This window comes from Lepidochelys olivacea, assembly GCF_965140295.1.
Source record: "Lepidochelys olivacea isolate rLepOli2 genome assembly, chromosome: 6".
In the NCBI taxonomy this organism is placed as follows: Eukaryota; Metazoa; Chordata; order Testudines; family Cheloniidae; genus Lepidochelys; species Lepidochelys olivacea.
In genome coordinates, this window is record NC_140416.1 from 100910817 (window position 1) to 100930840 (window position 20024).

Sequence of the window (20024 nt, forward strand, 5' to 3'; positions counted from 1 at the left end):
AGAGTTTTCACTATTAAACATTAAACAGAGCAAATAGAAGTTATCTGAAAGGATGCAGAGCAAACAGAGATGAAACTGCTTTTCTGGCATGGAGGGTCAAATGCCCACTGTTTATAGTTAAAGAGAATTTAGAGATGTTGTATTACGCCACCATGTGTTTGGCTCTGGTTGCTACAGTTTCAAGATCAACAGAGTGAAATTTCCTCTGGCACTTCTCTCAGATTTGTAGGCTCTAGGAACACACAAAGGCCAAGGATAATGACAACAGACACAATCACAAGTACAAAGTCTTATCTGTACTACAAATTTTATTAAAGCAGTAAGTAAAATTACAATTATCCATGATATAGAAATCCTACGCAATAATTATAACTGTAGTCAGACTCACATCCTGAAAGATGTTCCAGGATCCAATGGACCTCTCACCAGATGATCATCAGTAGAGGGATAGTTTCTGCTGGGGTTTTCCCAAGGGTATTCCCACTTTTACCCAACTGGGAAACCCTTTATATATTGTAATTCTAACTATGTGTAACACATAATGCATATGCATAAAGTCAGCCCGCTTTCCCTTATCTGTATTTCTATCCCCATTAATGTTAGGGTGCTGCATTTTTCATAGGTTGGTCATAGTTCCTCTTATTCTTATTAGCATTTATGCACAACATGAACCCTGCGGTCAGAAGAGTTATTTAAAGATGTTACAATAAGGTATCTCGTGGTCTCGGACAATACATTGCAGTCTATTGCAATCACCTATTGGCACATCTTCACAGTAATCTTGTGAGCTTTGGGACAAAGGATTATTCCTAGGTCACCCACTCATGTCAAGTATTTTTAAGCCTATGGCCTTGTCTGGCTACGCTATAGTCTTAGGGGTCTCAGCCTGTAGGCCTTGCATTTCAGCTAGGCTTTACTTATATACCTAACACACTCATCACTCCTAAATACTTATCAGTCCTATACATCTATTATCCTACAATTTACATCTAATTAGTAAAAAGAAAAGGAGTACTTGTGGCACCTTAGAGACTAACAAATTTATTAGAGCATAAGCTTTCGTGGGCTACAGCCCACTTCATCGGATGCATAGAATGGAACATATAGTAAGAAGATATATATATACACATACAGAGAAGGTGGAAGGTGCCATACAAACTGTAAGAGGCTAGTTAATTAAGATGGTGTGTGGTTGCTGGAGAGTATTTGCTTCAGGTTGTGGGGTTATCTGTAAGTGAGGACTGGTCTGTCTCCCGCATTTGCTCCAATCCTTCAGACTGACACAAACACCTACAAGATCTCTATCAAGCATTCTTAAAACTACAGTACCCACCTCCTGACGTGAAAAAACAGATTGACAGAGCCAGAAGAGTACCCAGAAGTCACCTACTACAGGACAGACCCAACAAAGAAAATAACAGAACGCCACTAGCTGTCACCTTCAGCCCCCAACTAATACCTCTCCAGCGCATCATCAAAGATTTACAACCTATCCTGAAAAATGATCCCCGACTCTCACAGATCTTGGGAGACAGACCAGTCCTCGCTTACAGACAGCCCCCCAACCTGAAGCAAATACTCTCCAGCAACCACACACCACACAATAAAAGCACTAACCCAGGAACCTATCCTTGCAACAAAGCCCGATGCCAACTCTGTCCATATATTTATTCAAGTGATACCATCATGGGACCTAATCACATTAGCCACGCCACCAGGGGCTCGTTCACCTGCACATCTACCAACGTGATATGTGGCATCATGTGCCAGCAATGCCCCTCTGCCATGTATATTGGCCAAACCAGACAGTGTCTACACAAACGAATAAATGGACACAAATCTGACATCAGGAATCATAACATTCAAAAACCACAAGAAGAAAAGGAGGACTTGTGGCACCTTAGAGACTAACAAATTTATTTGAGCATAAGCTTTCGTGCATCTGATGAAGTGAGCTGTAGCCCACGAAAGCTTATGCTCAAATAAATTTGTTAGTCTCTAAGGTGCCACAAGTCCTCCTGTTCTTTTTGAGAATACAGACTAACACGGCTGCTACTGTGAAACCATTCAAAAACTGGTAGGAGAACACTTCAACCTCTCTGGCCACTCAGTAAAAGATTTAAAGGTGGCAATTTTGCAAGAGAAAAGCTTCAAAAACAGACTCCAACGAGAAACCGCTGAGCTTGAATTAAATGCAAACTAGATACCATTAACTTGGGTTTGAATAGAGACTGGGAGTGGCTGGGTCATTACACATATTGAATCTATTTCCCTATGTTAAATATCCTCACACCTTCTTGTCAACTGTCTAAATGGGCCATCTTGATCATCTACAAAAGTTTTTTTCTCCTGCCGATAATAGCTCATCTTAATTAATTAGCCTCTCACGGTTTGTATGGCAACTTCCACCTTCTCTGTATGCATATATATATCTTCTTACTATATGTTCCATTCTATGCATCCGATGAAGTGAGCTGTAGCCCACGAAAACTTATGATCAAATAAATTTGTTAGTCTCTAAGGTGCCACAAGTCCTCCTGTTCTTTTTGAGGATATAGACTAACACGGCTGCTACTCTGAAATCTATTTAATATACATTGATTGTATATGAAATAGCATATACATTGACCATTGAACTAATTGGTTATAATGCATCCCTTGGAGTGAGACTAACAGTCAGTAGGAAACCCCCACAATTTTATTGCTAGAAGGACCAGCATTAATGTCCGGTAGAGGGGATCAGAATGCACAGTCATCGTGGGGCACCAAGGGCAGCACAGCACTGGAGAGGTCTATGATTCTAGATGAAAAAAAGGGCTATGGAATCCACAGAAAGAGACGCCTTTATGGCTGGTGGGTGCCAGATTTCTGTGTCCGTGATTTTGTGGTTCGTGCATGTCCTGCATGTGACCTTGTTCATGTTAGACAAAGGAGTCAATGTTTTATTGATGTGATTTATTGTTTTCTATTACTCTCAACTGCTAACACTGGACCTCTTAAACTTGTGTCAAAACAATCATATGGTGCCCAGTTATCAAAATCTTCTATAGTATTAACAAAGGAAATATCATATGGGGCCAACAGGAATATAAACTAACTAAATACATTTAATTTTTTTCTTAATTAATATGAATTTTCAGAGTTGGAAATGTTGACTGTGATTGTTAGGGTGACTGTCTTCCAACTTTCCCTCGAGGAAAGAACCAGGCATGAGGGCACAAAGCCAGGGACATCAGGTGTATGTTTAAAATTTGAAATATAATGAAGACTTACATTAAAATCTTGTAGAGATTTTTGAGTTCATGTGGCTTTTCTTTAATGGAAATTTTAATTCCCGTATTCAATGGAAGCTGATTTCTGATGAAGGAAAGGAAATCAAATTAACCATGGACAAGGGGAAGCTGATAATAATGAATATAAATTAGAAGCTAAGAACTGTAAAAAATGTACAAGAGAAGCAAAAGGTTAGAAGGAGAAATGTATAGCCAGCAGAGTTAAGGGCAATCAGAAAGTGTTTATTAAGCATATTAGGAACGAAAAGAAACTTGGCAATGAAACTGGTCCATTTGTAGATGGAAACTGTAGAATTTATCAATAGTAATGCAAAAAAGGCAGAAGCATTGAATAAATATTTCTTTTCTATTATTTGGGGGGAAGCAGATAATGTAGTCACCTCATATGATGATAATAACACTCTTTCCACTTCACTAGTATTTGAGGAGCATGTTGAACAGCAACCACTAAAATTAGAAAAATTTAAATCAGTAGGTCCAGTACCTGGCATCCAAGAATTTTAAAAGAGTTGGCTGAGGAGATCACTGGACCATAAATGTTTATTGTCAATAAACCCTGGAACACTGGGGAAGTTCCAGAAGAGTAGAAGAAAGCTAATGTTGAGCCAGTATTTAAAAAGCTTAAATGGGATGACCTGGTTAATAATAGGCCTTTCAATTTGACATAATTCCTGGGCAAGACAATGGAAGGCTGCCATAAGGCTTGATTAATAAAGAACTAAAGGAAGGTAATATAATTAATGCCAGTTAACATAGACCCTATCAAACTAATTTAACTTTTTTTGGATGGGATGTTGATTACAAGTTTGGTTGATAAAGGTAATAGTGTTGATGCAATATACTTAGAGTCCTCTAAGGTGTTTGACTTGGTACTGCATGATATTTTGATTAAAAAGCTAGAACAATTTAAAATTAACATGGCGGACATTATGTGGATTATAAACTGGCTAACTGGCAGGTATCAAAATGTAATTTTATATGGGGATTCATCATAGCGCAGGTGTGTTCCAAATGGGATGCCGCAGCAGTAGGTTCTCGGCCCTATGCTATTTAACATTTTTATTTATGACCTGGAAGAAAATCAGCACTGATAAAGTTTGCAGATGACACAAAATTGGACGAATGGTGAATAATGAAAAGATAGAGAGTAATTGTGATCACTAGGTAAGCTTGGGGCAAGCAAACAATATACATTTGAATACTGCTAAATGTAAATGTGTACATATAGGAACAAAAGGTGTAGGCCATACTTAAAGGATAGAGGACTCATTCCTGGGAAGCCATGACTCTGAAAAAGATCTGGGGGTCCTGGTGGATAATCAGCTGAACAGGAACTCCCAGTGTGACACTGTGACCGAATGGGTTAATGTCATCCTGGGATACATAAAAAGGGGAACCTCCAGTAGGACCAGAGAGGTAATTTTATCTTTGTATTTGGCACTGGTGTGACTGCTGCTGGACTACTGTATCCAGTAGTGGTCTCCACAAATTCAAGAAGGATATTGAATTAGAGGATTAGAAAGGATTAAAAAACATACCTTATAATGATGGAAACAAAAACCTCAATGTATTTAGCTTAACAAAGAGAAGGTTAAGGAGTGATTTGATCATAGTTTATGAAGTACCTACAAGGGGAACAAATATTTGAGAATGAGCTCTTTAGCCTTGCAAAGAAAAGTATGACACAAGACAATGGCTGGAACTTGAAGCTAGACAAATTCAGACTGGAAATAAGCCATACATTTTTAACAGTGAGAGTAAGTAACCATTGGAGCAATTTACCAGGGGCTGTAATGGATTCTCCATCATTGGCAATTTTAAAATCAAGATTGGATGCTTTTCTAAAAGATCTGCTCTAGGAATTATTTTGGGAAAGGTCTCTGGTCTATGTTCTAAAGTGAAGCATTATTAGTATGTACTGGACTTGCAAATCTTCCATTATTTGTGTTTCTGCTGCAAGGGCAGAGCTGCTGAATTTACAGGCATGGCTTAGGACAGTGTTTCTCAACCTTTCCAGACTACGGTACCACTTTCAGGAGCCTGATTTGTCTTGCAGACCCTAAGTTTCACCTCACTTATAAACTACTTGCATACCAAATCAGACATAAAAATACAAAAGCACACTATTACTGAAAAACTGTTTACTGTCTCATTTTTACCATATAATTATAAATTGATTCGAATATAAATATTGTTCTTACATTTCAGTGTAGAGTATATAGAGCAGTATAAACAAGTTGTATGCAATTTTAGTCTGTACTGACTGCTAGTGCTTTTTATGAAACCTTTTGTAAAACTAGGCAAATATCTAGATGAGTTGATGTACTCCCTGGAAGACCTTTGCAGACTGTACCCCAGATTGAAACCACTGGCTTAGGAGACCAGTTTGGGTGGTAAAATTAGATAGTCCATTAGCTGTTATTGGAGGAAGAGATCTGTTACCTTCCCCATCAATCAGAGATGTCAGTGGAGTGGAGAATTGTTAAGTCCAGTGTTCATTCCTCATTTGGAGGTAGGTAATTTGGAGATGCAGTAAGACAATGATCTCCTAGTATGGTTGCTGGAGAGAGATTGTCTCAATTAACTAACCCTGTGTTTGTGAAGCCTTTGGGGGATCTTCAGGAAGCAGACAGTGGCTGTGGATGAGAGCAAGTAAGAAAGTTCTCAGGAAAGGCAGACAATGAAGGACAACCAGGAAGAAGCCACAGCTGGCCAGTGAGAAAGCTGGGTTTCAAAAGGGAAGCTGCAGGAGTGGGCTAAGACAGTGAGTTTGTGTGGCTGGCTGGAACATCAGCTTCAGAAGATACAACATCTATGCCTCCCTCCCTCCCCTCTAGACACAACCTATGTAAAGAGTCTAGGTCAGAACAACGCAAATGAGACACTTTGCATCTTAAGCAAAGATCTCACAGAAGCCTTTTGGAATGTTCTGTTCCAGGAGAGTTTGGGTGATTTATGAGTTGACTGAATTACAACATTGAGATAAAATGCAAGTGGACATGTGTGGCTAAAGGAGCCAGACTCCACCAATAATGGCACAGCTGTGAGCTACTTTGTGTTGTATGGCTGATGCACTGTAGGAACCAGTATCATTTGCAGTCTCAGGGATTCCCGGTGCGGCTGAAACTGCTCAAAATCTGTGAGGATGGACTCACATAGCTGCCCCTAGTGTCTAGGCTGCTGTTTATCTAGGTGCTCTCTGCAATGCTTCTCGCAGTCTCCAGCTCCTAGAGTTCCTGCAGCACCTGGACTACAAGCAATAAAGAGAGGAGAACAGAGGAGGATTTCCAGGCTTCTATGACATTTTATCAGAGTGTAGGGCTCCCTACAGCCACAGTCCCTTCCTGCTGCCTTTGCTCCTTCTTTTCTGTATCCAGAAACAAGTGTGAGTTGAGGATGGAGGTTCTGGGTATGGGAGTGGAAGTTAGAGTTGTGGAGAAAAGGGGATTGTGAGCCTGGCGGTCAGGGCCAGATTAACGCAGGGGCTTTAGGGGCTGGATTATAAACTGGCTAACTAACAGGTCTCAAAATGTAATTTGTAAATGGGGAATCATCACAGAGCAAGTGTGTTCCTAGGGGGGTCCAGTAGGGAATTGGTTCTTGGCCTCAAGCTAGATAACATTTTTATCAATGATCTGGAAGAAAACATAAAATCATCACAAATAAAGTTTGGAGATGACACAAAAATTGCGGGAATGGTGAATAATGAAGAGGAGAGTTCAGAGATAGAGAGTAATCTTGATCAGTAGGTAAGATGGGTTGAAGCAAACAATATTCATTTTAATACAGCTAAATGTAAATATGTAGGAACAAGGAGTGTAGGCCAAACCTAGAGGATGCAGGATTCTGCCCTTGGAGACAGTGACTATGAAAAAGATTGGGGGGCATGGTGGACAATCAGCTGAACCTGAGCTCCCACTGGGATGCTGTGAACAAAAGGGCTACATACATATGTAAAAAGATGGATTCATAAAAATAAACTCAAGTAGAACTAGAGAGGTCATTTAATTTTTGTATTAGGTACTGGTGTGACTGCAGCTGGAATGCTGTATCCAGTCTTGGTGTCCATAATTCAAGAAGGATATTGAATTAGAGGATTAGACAGGATTAGAAGACGTGCCTTATAGTGATGGACTCAAAAGAGCTAAATCTATTTTGCTTAACAAGGAGAAGGTTAAGGAGTGATTTGATTCCAATTTAGAAGTAGCTTCAAGGGCAACAATATTTGATAATGGGCTCTTTAGTCTAGCAAAGAAAAGTATGACACAATCCAATGGCTGGAAGTTGAAGCTAGACAGGTTCAGACTGGAAATAAGGCATAATTTTTAATGGTGAGAGTAGTTAACTGTTGGAACAATTTACCAAGGATCATTGTGAATTCTCTATCATTGGCAATATTAAAATCAAGATTGGATGCTTTTCTAAAAGATCTGTGCTAGGAATTATTTTGGAGAGGGTCTCTGACCTGTGTTATACAGGAGGTCAGATTAGCTGATCACAGTGGTCCTTTCTGCCTTGGAATCAATGGACCTTATTATAAGCAAGGCCATAAGGAATAAGGAGAGAACACACATCTCTCTCACATAAAAGAGTGAAAAAACTTTGGTAATCAATGAATGAAAAGCACTATATAAAAGCCAAGCATTATTAGTATGTAGTATGCTTGGAAATCTTCCAGTATTTCCATTTTTTCTGCAAGGGCAGAGTTTCTGAATTTACAAGCCTGGCTTAGGAGACAAATCTGGGTGGGAAAATGGGATATTCCATTAGTCACTATTGGAGGAAGAGATCAGTCACCTTCCCCATCCATCAGTGGTGTCAGTGGAGTAGAGAATTGTAGATCCAGTGTTTGCTGCACATTTGGAGGTTGGTAATTTGGAGATGCAGTAAGACTGTGATCTCCTAGTATGGTTTGCTGAGAATGAGACTGTCTTTACAAACTAAGCCTGTGTTTATGAAGTCTTCAGGTGAATCTGCAGGAAGCAGACGGTGGCTTTGGATGGGACCAAGGAAGACAGTTCCCGGGAAAGCAGACAATAAAAAAGTATCAGGAAGAAGCCAACGATGGGTTTCAAAAGAGAAGCTGCAATGCAAATAATCCACAGCATTCAAATGTCTACTTTGAGTTAATTGTCATGTTTTTATAACTGGTAAGACTTGACATCCTGTTTAAACCATTCCAGCTGTTTTCATTACAGACTAAGGGAGAACTGCACTGGAAATATTCTGACTGCATCTCATCACCTGCCTGTGATACTGGGATCGCTTGACTTTTGTATTACTAGGTAACAGGTTACCTCATTAGATGGCTTCTTCACTGTGTGTCAGACTTTGTCCACTTGATGGTGGAGGCCCAGTGGATGAAGTGGCTGACATATTGCAGGAAGCAGTATCACTTGCAGTCACAGGGACTCCTGGTGGGTCTGAATCTGTCCCGAATCATGAGGCTTTAGTTCACTTAGCTGCCTGCCCCTAGAGTCTCCTGGCCCGGTCAGCAAGTGGCAAAGAGAGGGGCAAAGCTCAAGCAGTGTAGTCTGTTTAAGGTCTATTTTACATTAGTGTCTATGGGACTCTGCTGTGCTCCCCACAATCTCCAAGCCTGTGGATTTCCTGCAGCACATGAGCTGCTTGCTGTGAGGAAGGAGAACAGATCAGGGATTCCAGGCTTCTGGGAGGCTTATTCAGAGTATAGGACACATTGAAGTCTCTGCTCCTGCTTCCCTAGGTCCAGCAAGAAGGGGAAGTTGATGCGGGCGGGGATATATGAGCTGTGGGGGAAAGGAGATTCTAAGCCTGCTGGTGGCTGTCAGGTTGGAAGGGGAAGAGTTACAACCCCCAGGAAAAGTTATCCCAGGGTTTGCATACATTTGTGTTCCGAGCCCTGGAGCATGCGGGGGGAAAGGGTTTCAGAGTTGAGAGGTGCTGCTGCGAGGGGGGTTGGGAGGGGTTTGGTAGGGAGAAGAGGTGTTCTCAGCCTGAAAGGGACAGGTGTGTACGGTGGGTGTTCCTGAGCTGGGAGCTGGGTGAGAGGGAGCTGCGGAGATCCCAGGAGTGGGATGGCCTAGGTTGGCATGGTTGAGTGTAAGAGAGAATGGAATGAATTGTTGAATTGTTTTGGGGGGAGGATGGCATGATATAGTGGGAGATAATGGGAGGAAATCTGGATTGGAGGTGGAGAGTTTGGGACTAGGAGAGAACCATGTAGGGGCCAGAGAAGGATACAGTCAATCTTCTCCCATCCTGTGAAGTGCCCCAGTTCTTTATTCTGTAAACGGGGATGGAGTGGAAGAGGGGATCAAGCAGCACTTTTCCCTCTGATGTCTCCACCACGCTTTTTTATCCCTTTCAAACCACTTTCCTGTGACCCACTCCCCCGCTCTTACCTCACTGTCCCATTTCCCCCCACTTATAATACATGCCCAGTACACAGTACCAGACTGTCTGCTTGCAGACATGAAGACACCACAGCCCTGTTTGATTTGTATGGAATTTATGTCAATTGCAATTCAGTTACAGTCACTAGGACCAAGTTGTCTGTTGCACATGCTCATGAGAATTTGCGCACCACTCATTTAAATCACTGGGGCATGAAGAGTGGCTGGGCAGTTATTTTTCAATAGGGTTTATGATTTTGCCCATAAAGAGGATGCTTCGGGTGGGATTATCAAGAATCATCATTAGGAAGGGCCTGTTGAATTTAATGGTAGGAGGAGGAGGAAATACAGCAGAAAAGAATGCAATCTCCACCACAGTGACTGCTGCAGCCTCAGTGCCATTCTCATGAACATCCACCAGGGCCTTGTGAACAGCCTACAAGAAAATGAAGCAAAGATTACAATGTGAGTATAGAACATGGAGCAACATCTGGAGATGAACTTTTAAACCAAAGCTCAAGAAAATAGACAATTGAAACAAACTCAGAATAACGACAAGACTGAGTTCAATGGGTGTTTTGTCTATGTATATTTGGAAGGGTTAGGTCCAACTATTTTTTACAGATGGAGCTGAATGAATCTCATCTCTTGTTCTCTGACCTCATGAAGTGGGGCTCCCTTAGCCTCTGTGGAGCACAACAGAAGAGTTATCTCATCCTCACAAACAGAGCTGGGTGAAGAATAGACAAGTTCATGGAGGATAGGTCCACCAATGACTGCTAGACAAAATGGTCAGGGATGCAATCCTATGCTCTGGGCATCCCTAGCGTCTGACTGCCAGAAGCTGGGAGTGGATGACAGGGGATGGATTACTTGATGATTGCCTTTCTGTTCATTCCCTCTGAAGTACCTGGTACTGGCCACTGTTGGAAGACAGGATACTAAATGGACCATTGGTCTGATCTAGTATGGGTGTGATTATGTTCTTATGTTTTGTTTTTTTGACAAATTCAAAATGTTGAAAGAGTTTAATTTTGGATTGGACTAAAAAGAAATATTCAAACATTTTTGGCAAAATCAAAATGTTGAAAATAATTATTTTTTGTTGAACAAATCATTTTGTTTAGGAAAATCAAAATGTTTCTTTTCTGATTTGGCCATTTTAAAAATGATTCTGAATATTTTGTAAGCTAAAAGTAAAGGAAATTTTGAAACAAAAACTTGTTACAAACAAATCCCCAAACCAAAGGGTTTGGTTTAGAAAAAAAGTTAACAAAATGTTTTTATTTTTATAAGAATTCCCTCCCCCAAAATGAATAGTTTGGCAAAATTAACACAAATTTCCAAAATGTTCCAGTGTTTCCAAATCTATAGTTTTGCCAAAAGTTTCTGTTGAAAATGTTTATCTAGCCCTACTCAAAAATAATGAATAGTATTATGCAGCAGAGAATTAGTTTTCAGAAGAAACCTGAAGACAGTTCAAGATGAATGGTGACTAATGATATAGGAGGCAAAGGAGCCAGGTAATTGACCCCTCTTGTGTGGTTTTGCCTTATATGTTTTTTGTATTGGGTAGTATGAATGTATATTTCATAGTCCAAATATTAATTTGTTCCTTTTACTTGAGACTTTTGAAATACACTAAGAACTCTTTCTTCCTTGTTCCTAATGAAACACAAAGGAATTTTTCCTTATACTGACTCAGCGTGAGATTTTGCTACTCTTACTTACTGTGAGTGGCACCACAATCCGGGGTCCATGTGGCTACTCATGGAGTAAAGTATTACTCAATGGGAGGAAAGGTATCAGGAAGGTTGCTGAGGAAGGATTGTGCCACAAACCTCCTCTGTGACCTTGGGTGACTCACTTGGGGCTTCTCTACACTGTCCCGCAGGTCAAATTACTGTGGTATGAATAGCAGTCTGCACCAAAGTGCTGTACTGTAACTCCCCTGTGTGGAGGCTACAGACAGGAGCTAAAAGGTTCCTAGTTCACCGTAATGCAGTCCTGTTTCTAGTCCCTGTTTGCAAACCACTGTCATATATCTTTACTCATGAATTATTTTATGTTAGCAATAGTTGACATTGCACTTGTGTATGTGGCATGCTTTTCTCTGTACACCTCCTGGATGGTATTTAGTTCTACATCAATATCCTAGAAGATGAAGTGTGCTCAGAGTACCTCTGTATTAACTGTAATAGGCAAACAAATACTTAATTCTAGAAAATACACTAATTTGTGGCCCTGTCCTCTCTATGTTGCTGGCAGTGAGTCTCTTTGCAATTACCTCTTTGGAAGCAGGAATGGGTCATTTACAAAGATAAAATATAAGTCATAGGAGTAGACAAGCCAGTTTAGCACCAGCTCTATTTTACAAACTTACTTTCGACACCTTCAGTTCAGCTTTCTCCGTGATTCCGGACAGATCAGCTTCGTCAGTGAACACATCGATCACACCCATTTTCTGAAACAGCTCTTTCACATCATAAGTACCAGATACAGAGAATGCTGGAATGTATAGGTTGATTTCTCTGTTCAAAAAGAAACACAAAACTCTGGTAAAATGTTGTCAAATCGCTGGACACTTAAAGATTTGCAGTTTTATCACATATTAGAATATCGGGGTTGGAAGGGACCTCAGGAGGTCATCTAGTCCAACCCCCTGGTCAAAGCAGGACCAATCCCCAACTAAATCATCCCAGCCAGGACTTTGTCAAGCCTGACCTTAAAAATATCTAAGGAAGGAGATTCCACCACCTCCCTAGGTAACGCATTCCAGTGTTTCACCACCCTCCTAGTGAAAAAGTTTTTCCTAATATCCAACCTAAACCTCCCCCACTGTAACTTGAGCATTCTATTTGAGCATCTCAAATGTCAGTGAATTTGCTTCACAATGCCACCATCTGCAAAGTAAATATTATTGTCCCATTTTACAGGTGGAATATCAGAGGCACAAAGAAATTACAATCCCATGGTTTTTTGTTTGTTTGTTTAGCTACATATGGGCTCTCTGTGAGTTTTGGAAAACAATAGGATGGATTATTGACTCCAGTATAGAGAAAAGTAAACCATGTTATTTAATATAGGCTGGATTGTCCCTACGTCTAACATGGCTGCATGGGGGAATCCAGGAGAAGCAAGGGTTCCCGCACCTTGTGTGGCATATTAGGGGTACTCTAGGGTGACCAGACATCCTGTTTTTAAAGGGACAGTTCCCTATTTAAGCCCTCCTGCAAGTGCCCAGACTTTTTCTTAAAAACAGGCAAATTGTCCTGTATTTTCTGTCTCCCTCCCATCGGTACTGGTGAGTCCTGCTGCTGGCTAGATCCCTGCTCGCCAGCCGTCCGCCAACCAGCAGTGAGTGGGAGGGGGGTCCAGTGGCCTACGATGGGGTGGGTGTGCAAGTCTGGGGGTGGGTGTGCAAGGCTAGTGGTGGGGCAAAGCTGAAGCATGCGGGGCCAGCTGCTCCCCCTGCTGGTCCATCGGCGCAGCCCCCAGCCAACAGGGCCCCACCCCCTATCCCGTTTCCAGCCAGCACTGGCTGCGTGCTGCGAGCTGCAGTGGCTGGTGTGTGCAGGCAGGTGCCAGGCGGTGGCCGGTTATGTGTCGCCTCTGCTACCCACCCATCGCCCCTTTACGTGCTCCCCTCTCACTGTCCTCTCTCTGCTTTGCCTTGCTGCTCCTCCATATCCACCCCGGAGGAGTGCGTCCTGCTCCCAGCGCTGTGTGGAGAACCAGCGCCTGGTCGGAGCCCTTAGCTCACCAACAGCCTGGCCAGCAGGCTCCTTCCTTCTCCCACTGCCTCTGGCTGGGCTGGCACCCCGGGAAAGCCCAAGACCCTCTGGCCCGGGGCACTGGTCAGGAGGAGCCAAGCTCTGCATGTGCCAAAGCCCCACACAGCGCTTTCACTGGGAAGCCTCTCTGACCCTTGGTTAAGCTCTGGAGTGTCAGGGGGAAGCGATTTCCAGCCTGTTCATGCCCCGACTCTGCAGGCTTCACAGCACCCTCTTCACCTGCCCTCCCACCCCGGGTCCTGGCCCCAGGGAGCGTGGGGCTGCTCCATCCCCTAGGCACCCTCCCTTCCTGAGCCACCTCTCTGGCTGGGTTCGCTGAAGCCCCAGCAGTCAGGTTCCCTGGGCCCTGGTGCACAATGAAGCTGTAAGGCTTAACCCCTTCCTGTCAGAGGCTGCTGGGTTATGTTGTTGGCCAGCAGAAGCCTGTAGGTGTTAGCTGCCTTTCAACACTATGCAGGCAGGAAGGGATGGGAGCTGCTTCCAGCTACAGGGAACGGCGGGGATAGTGGAAGAGATCAGCTCTACAAAGACACGGGCCAGGTCATACCTTCCGCATCTCCTCCTGCCCTGCGGCTGGAAGCAGCTCCCGTCCTTTCCTTCCTGCACAGTGCCAAAAGGCTGCTGCTGGCCACATTTGATGTGAACCCTGGCAGAAATCTGGGGAGGGGGGACATGTGACTCTGGGTGCCCCCCCATGTGTTGCCCCAGGAAGACAGGGTTCCAGGTACCAGGAGAGGTGGGTCTGTCCCGGGGGCCCAGCCAGGCATGGATGGCAGAGAGCGCTGGGCAGGGAGGGTTGGGTCGGTCGGTCAACCTTCCTATGTGAAAGAGTTGTACCGGAGTGTGTGTGTGTCACCCTTCCTGTGTGAACCCTAAAACCTTAAAGATAAGAAAGTAAATAAAAAAGTTTCCAACGACGCAATATTTCTTTTTGATAGGGGCTCAGACAACTTGATGTTAATTTGAATGTTTGTACTGCATAGTTCTGACTGATTGCCATTGAACTCGCTTGAATACAAGTAATTTTATCAGGTGTCCCATATTCAGCATAGGGAAATATTGTCTCCCTAAGGTACCACCATCAGAGCTCCCAGGCACTGCAGTGGCTACATTGGAGATGCTTTCCCTGATTCCCCGAAGCAGTTGGACTGGAAGTGGTGGTGAAAAGGCAGTGCTCTGCCAAAATAGGTTCCAGATAAACTAGGTGGTGTAGCAAGTTACTTCCACATGTAAGATGGGTTCTCTGGGAGGCATTGTGCTGCGTGGGTGGGGGGTGTCTGAGGCAACAAGCCTTTCAATCTCCATCTTAAGATAGTGAGCTATGCACTGCCCCTTTCTGAGGGCTGGACAATCCAACCTTTAATGTGATGTTTTGTCTTGATGAGGGATCCTACCCTATTCTACAGTAAGACATATACGCATATAGCAGCAGTTACAAGGCTACCTTTCTTGAAGTGATGTTGTCCATTTAGACACAGTTTCTTTCAACAGAGCCTCCTCCACCTGCTTCATTTTTCCTTCATCAGGCAGAATAAATAATGCAGTAGCATTTCCTTTGTATGGGATTTCAACCACCCAGCAAGACAGCTCCTCATCACGGTGAGTGCGATAATCTTTGTCACGGTTCATCATATTAACTTTAACAGATGTCTTGGCATCCACAAAAAAGTCATCTTCCCGGGTATTCAAATTACTGAAAGGATTTTCCCAATGAGCTTATGACAAATACAAAGAAAATGCCATTGAATATACTGGAAAAGAGGAATTACTAATGTGTGTCAGACTAATTTAAATGTGGCAAGTTCATTTTTGAGGATTAGGTCATCTACAAACTCATTTGAGCAATGATATGTTTGAACTGTGACATGCTAGCCAGACCATTTGAAAAGCATGCAGCCTCTCCGGTGCACTGAAATGTCGTTTAACTCTTAATAGCCCTTGGCATTTTCTGACCCTGAAGCTGGTCTGACCTTTGCAGGGCATCTAAAGGCAAAGTGTCTGCTCCCCCTAACAGTATTGACACATGCCAGAAGTTTGGCCTCTGTGCTTCTCAGCCTCTGAGAGGCGTGGGTGGGCCTGGTCCACATGCATGGGTTCTGTGTTGAAGGTGCACATTTCAGGGGTCAGAGGCCAGGGCATCATCAGGGCTCAAGGGGCAGCAAATAAATAAATGGATATTGAAATCAGATGTCAAGAATTATAACATTCATAAACCAGTCGGAGAACACTTCAATCTGTCTGGTCACGCAATCACAGACATGAAGGTCGCTATCTTACAACAAAAAAACTTCAAATCCAGACTCCAGCGAGAAACTGCTGAATTGGAATTCATTTGCAAATTGGATACTATTAATTTAGGCTTAAATAGAGACTGGGAGTGGCTAAGTCATTATGCAAGGTAGCCTATTTCCCCTTGTTTTTTTCCTAACCCCTCTCCCCCCCCCCCGGAACGTTCTGGTTAAACTTGGATTTAAACTTGGAGAGTGGTCAGTTTGGATGAGCTATTGCCAGCAGGAGAGTGAGTTTATGTGTGTATGGGGGTGGGGGGGTGAGAAAACCTGGATTTGTGCTGGAAATGGCCCACCTTGATTATCATGCACATTGTAGGGAGAGTGGTCACTTTGGATGGGCTATTACCAGCAGGAGAGTGAGTTTGTGTGTGTGTTTTTTGGAGGGGGGTGAGGGGGTGAGAGAACCTGGATTTGTGCAGGAAATGGCCCACCTTGATTATCATGCACATTGTGTAGAGAGTTGTCACTTTGGATGGGCTATTACCAGCAGGAGAGTGAGTTTGTGTGTGGGGGGGTGGAGGGTGAGAAAACCTGGATTTGTGCTGGAAATGGCCCAACTTGATGATCACTTTAGATAAGCTATTACCAGCAGGACAGTGGGGTGGGAGGAGATATTGTTTTATGATCTCTGTGTGTATATAAAGTCTGCTGCAGTTTCCACGGTATGCATCCGATGAAGTGAGCTGTAGCTCACGAAAGCTCATGCTCAAATAAATTGGTTAGTCTCTAAGGTGCCACAAGTACTCCTTTTCTCTTTAAATCTGTATCTTTAAAGAAAGTAAAGTAACCAAGTTCTTGCAGTTTGTTTGTGCTGTTTAACTAAAACCCCTGTTTCTGTTTAAGTTCCAGAGCAGATTGTTGCTTCTTGAAAATTTATGCTAAATTAATAAATCCAGTATTTTCCTCACGCAACTTAAGTTTCTCCTGCTCAATATCTGCAGCGTAAGGCTCGCTACATGTGTCAGTCAGCCTACTCCTCTGCATTATAGGCTTGATCCAGCTTCCATTGAAGGAAATTGTAAATCTCCCATTGACTTCTATGGTTCTGGAATAAAACCTATTCCTTCTGTGTAAGCTACTTCATCAGTGTCCCACAGGACAACTTCCTGCTCAGTTCATCAGCTTAATATTGATTCAAGATCATTTCCAGGTCTGAAATAGACCGTTTCAGAGTTCCTGGGTACCATTTATAGAGCATTCAGTTGGAAGACTTGAATGAGTATCTGACAACTAAATGTGCAAAGCAGATCAGCTATTATCCATTAACTGAGTGTCTCAGGTACTGCAAAATGTCAGAGAAAAGAGTCTGTACTCCAGAGACTATGCACAGAATTGGGGAATACGCTGTCCTTCTTTAACTTCATATTTAGATGGTAAAATTAAAGTGACCTGCATTAGAGAGGTAGTGAGCACTCACAGCTCCTAGTGACTATGTAGAAATAAGCAAGTGCTCAGCTTGCCTGCTAACGAGGCCACTTTTATTCAAGTGACTAAATATGGTGCCTAACTTTAACTACACAGATTGGACATTTTGGCTATAAACTTTCATGGAAAGGTTTAACATAGTTAAAAAGGGACCAGTATCAACCTGGGTGATCTCATAGAGCTAACAACCTTGACAGTGCCCCTTAATTTAAAAAAAGCAGGTTTCTTGTCTTGGATCCCAGTCAGCATTCCATAGCCTGTATGTGCGTCATGAACCCATCTGTAGAACATCTTACCTTTAAAAAAAATATAGTTGACAAGAACCATTACAGTGAGTGGATCAAGACCCTTGACCAAGTTGGCAATTTTCCCATGGGTTTTCTTCTCGATGCAATCATTGATCTGTTTCTCAGCCTCGGCAGAATTCTGGAAGTTACTAGGAAAAGTTTCTGACTCATACAGACTTTTGACGTCAGCCAAAAACTTCTCTAGTAGTTTCAGTCGATCATCTACAAAAAGGGCATTTCCCATATTCAGCTGGATCTCACTGTCAGAATGGTTTAACATGCGGATGAGATGATGAAAACCTTCATGTATCTCCCTCTCCTTAATCTCTGCCAGGTTAAAGGAGAGTCCTTTGTGGATTTGACTCAAAGTGGCTGACTTGGCACCTAACGTCAGCATTGCAAAGGCAGTGGAGATGCTCAGAGGAGAGAAGAAAATGTTCTTGTCAGCTGCTTCTGATTTAATCTGCTTGTAGAATCTAAATGCAAAGTCAGTATTGCTAGCAACAACTTTCATAAAGGTCATGTGTTCAGTTACGACTTTGCCTCCAACTGGGCTAAGCTGCGGTGGGGGATTATTATCTGTTTGACCATCCTGGTCATTGTGGTGGTCAGGTACATGATGAGACAAGACAACAGCATGAAGCCCAGCAAGTAACACACACAGACAGAGGATGGATTTCATTTTCCTTTGGAACTATTCCCTTGAAAAACAAAAGAATGGAATAGTCATTAGTCATCGAAATGTTCCCTCCTTCACTGTGCTACTTGTGATCCATTGGTTATTTTTCTCTCTCCTGTATGGCAACTGGGAGATTCTGAGGGGAAAGGGAGTGGGGCTGACCAGAGAGTCACAGGGCTTGGGAGCCCAGGCCAGGTTGGGAATCAGAGAAAGGAAAAAGGGAAGGGTGGTAGAAGAAGACTCTGGGCTGGATTCTTCACTTAGCACCATCCTCTTTGTGCCACTCAGACATCTCCCACCCTAGAGTAGAGGTGTTTTGTTGATGGGGGAAGTTATGAAAGAGGGTGAGATGAGAGGAGGCTGTGAGAGATTTTAGCAGAATGGAGATCCACTATGATATTCCTCTGCTGCTGTAAGATGAATTAGGGACCTTATGCCTGTGGCGCAAATTGGTGCTGCACTTTTGCAGGTGTAACTTCTGCTAGGGCTTGACAGCAGCAATCAGGGAACTGGAACCGGTTCCTTGATAGTCCCCCCTACTCCACCACACACACACACACTTCAATGTGTTGCAGTAGAATCTGGATCCAAATGACAATATGGCCTGCTATCTAAAGCTTGAAAAAGTTTATAGGGAAGGACCCTGTCTGGAACATCAAAACTAAGTCACCCACCCCTGACTTTGAGTACTGTAATTTGGTGAGTTTTACCAAAAGGGGATATCAAATGGTCCCGAGCTTTCTGTAGCATCATAATAACAGGAATACATCAGCTCTACAGGTTCTTCACGTGTCAAAAATGTATAGATTTGCCCTTTTTTGTTTTTTATGCTGTCCCCTCTTTTTTCTCTCTCTATCTGTCCTGAGGAAATGGGTTTCCCATTAGGCTTCAACTCAGCCAGCTAGTATGTGCTAAAGACCAACTTACTTCGTTAATGCGAGAGTTTTAAACCATGTTAAAATGTGTTTGCTAGAGCTGGTTGAAATTTTTGAATGGAATGTTTTTCCACTACAAAATGCTGATTCATCAAAATAGAAGCGTTCCAAAGGGTTATGTCAACTCTAATGAAGTTTCATTTAGAAAAGAAATAAAAAATGTTTTTAAAATTTCTATTCTAGTCTATATTTATATTTTTGCATTGTTTTCTTTTCTTTTATGCTTTTAAAATGGTTTTGTATTTTATTTTATGTTCATATTATTTTATAAAACCATATAAGGTAAAATAAAAACAATATAAAAGAAACTAATACCAAAAAGTCAAAATTAAAACAAAATCTTTTAATTTTATCAAAATTAAACAGTTCAGATGACCAAAAAGAATTTTTTTGGGGGGTAGGGGAACTTTGTTTCATGGGAAAATTCAAACTTTTGACTTTTTCTGATTCAGAATGATTTTTTTTTTTTGAATGTCAGAATTTTCTGCAGAAGGGAAAATCCCAGGTTCCACTGCTCTAATGCTGGCTAACACATTCTAGGAAATCCCACACATTTTTGGTGTAGTCAGGCCATATCTTAAAGCACTAGATTAATCTCGTCCCAGATTTTCCCCATAATTCGTTTTTAAAAATGCCTTCATTCAAAGACCGTTTCCACTAGCGCACCAATTTCTGCTGGCTCATTGGGGTCTTAAGGAAGGCTCCACTCACAGGATAAATTGTAACAGGTATAGTGAATACAGTCACCCATACTTGAATGAAATCCCATAAAATCAACTGCATTTCACACAGCTAATAGGAGTTCCAAGCCTCTTTGAAAAAATATGGCCATACTTACAGTACAATCAGAAGGGTCCTGCTGGATGCATCTAATCTGCACTGCTCCTTGCCTTTTATTTATATTGCATTAACATTATTAAGCTGAGTGTTCTCCATTAAACATTAA

The 20024-nt window shown here is 42.3% G+C and overlaps 1 protein-coding gene across 1 annotated transcript; it reads right to left on the reverse strand.

Annotated features, from left to right (window-relative positions):
• Positions 1-9766: 9766 nt before the first annotated feature.
• LOC311521753 (alpha-1-antitrypsin-like) lies at positions 9767-20024 on the reverse strand. Its single transcript, XM_084630305.1, has 5 exons — positions 19917-20024; positions 17474-18165; positions 14906-15176; positions 12051-12198; positions 9767-10103 (listed from the first exon to the last, which is right to left on the reverse strand). The coding sequence occupies exons 2-5, from the start codon at positions 18144-18146 to the stop codon at positions 9900-9902; spliced, it is 1296 nt and encodes a 431-aa protein (XP_084486431.1). The 5' UTR covers positions 18147-18165; positions 19917-20024; the 3' UTR covers positions 9767-9899.

Coding starts and splice junctions, on each gene's coding strand:
- LOC311521753 (XM_084630305.1), bottom strand. CDS start 18,146: ATGAAATCCATCCTCTGTCTGTGTGTGTTACTTGCTGGGCTTCATGCT. Junction 15,177..17,473: donor CAACTATATTTTTTTTAAAG/GTAAGATGTTCT, acceptor ATTTGTCATAAG/CTCATTGGGAAAATCCTTTC. Junction 12,199..14,905: donor ACAACATCACTTCAAGAAAG/GTAGCCTTGTAA, acceptor CTTTTTGAACAG/AGAAATCAACCTATACATTC.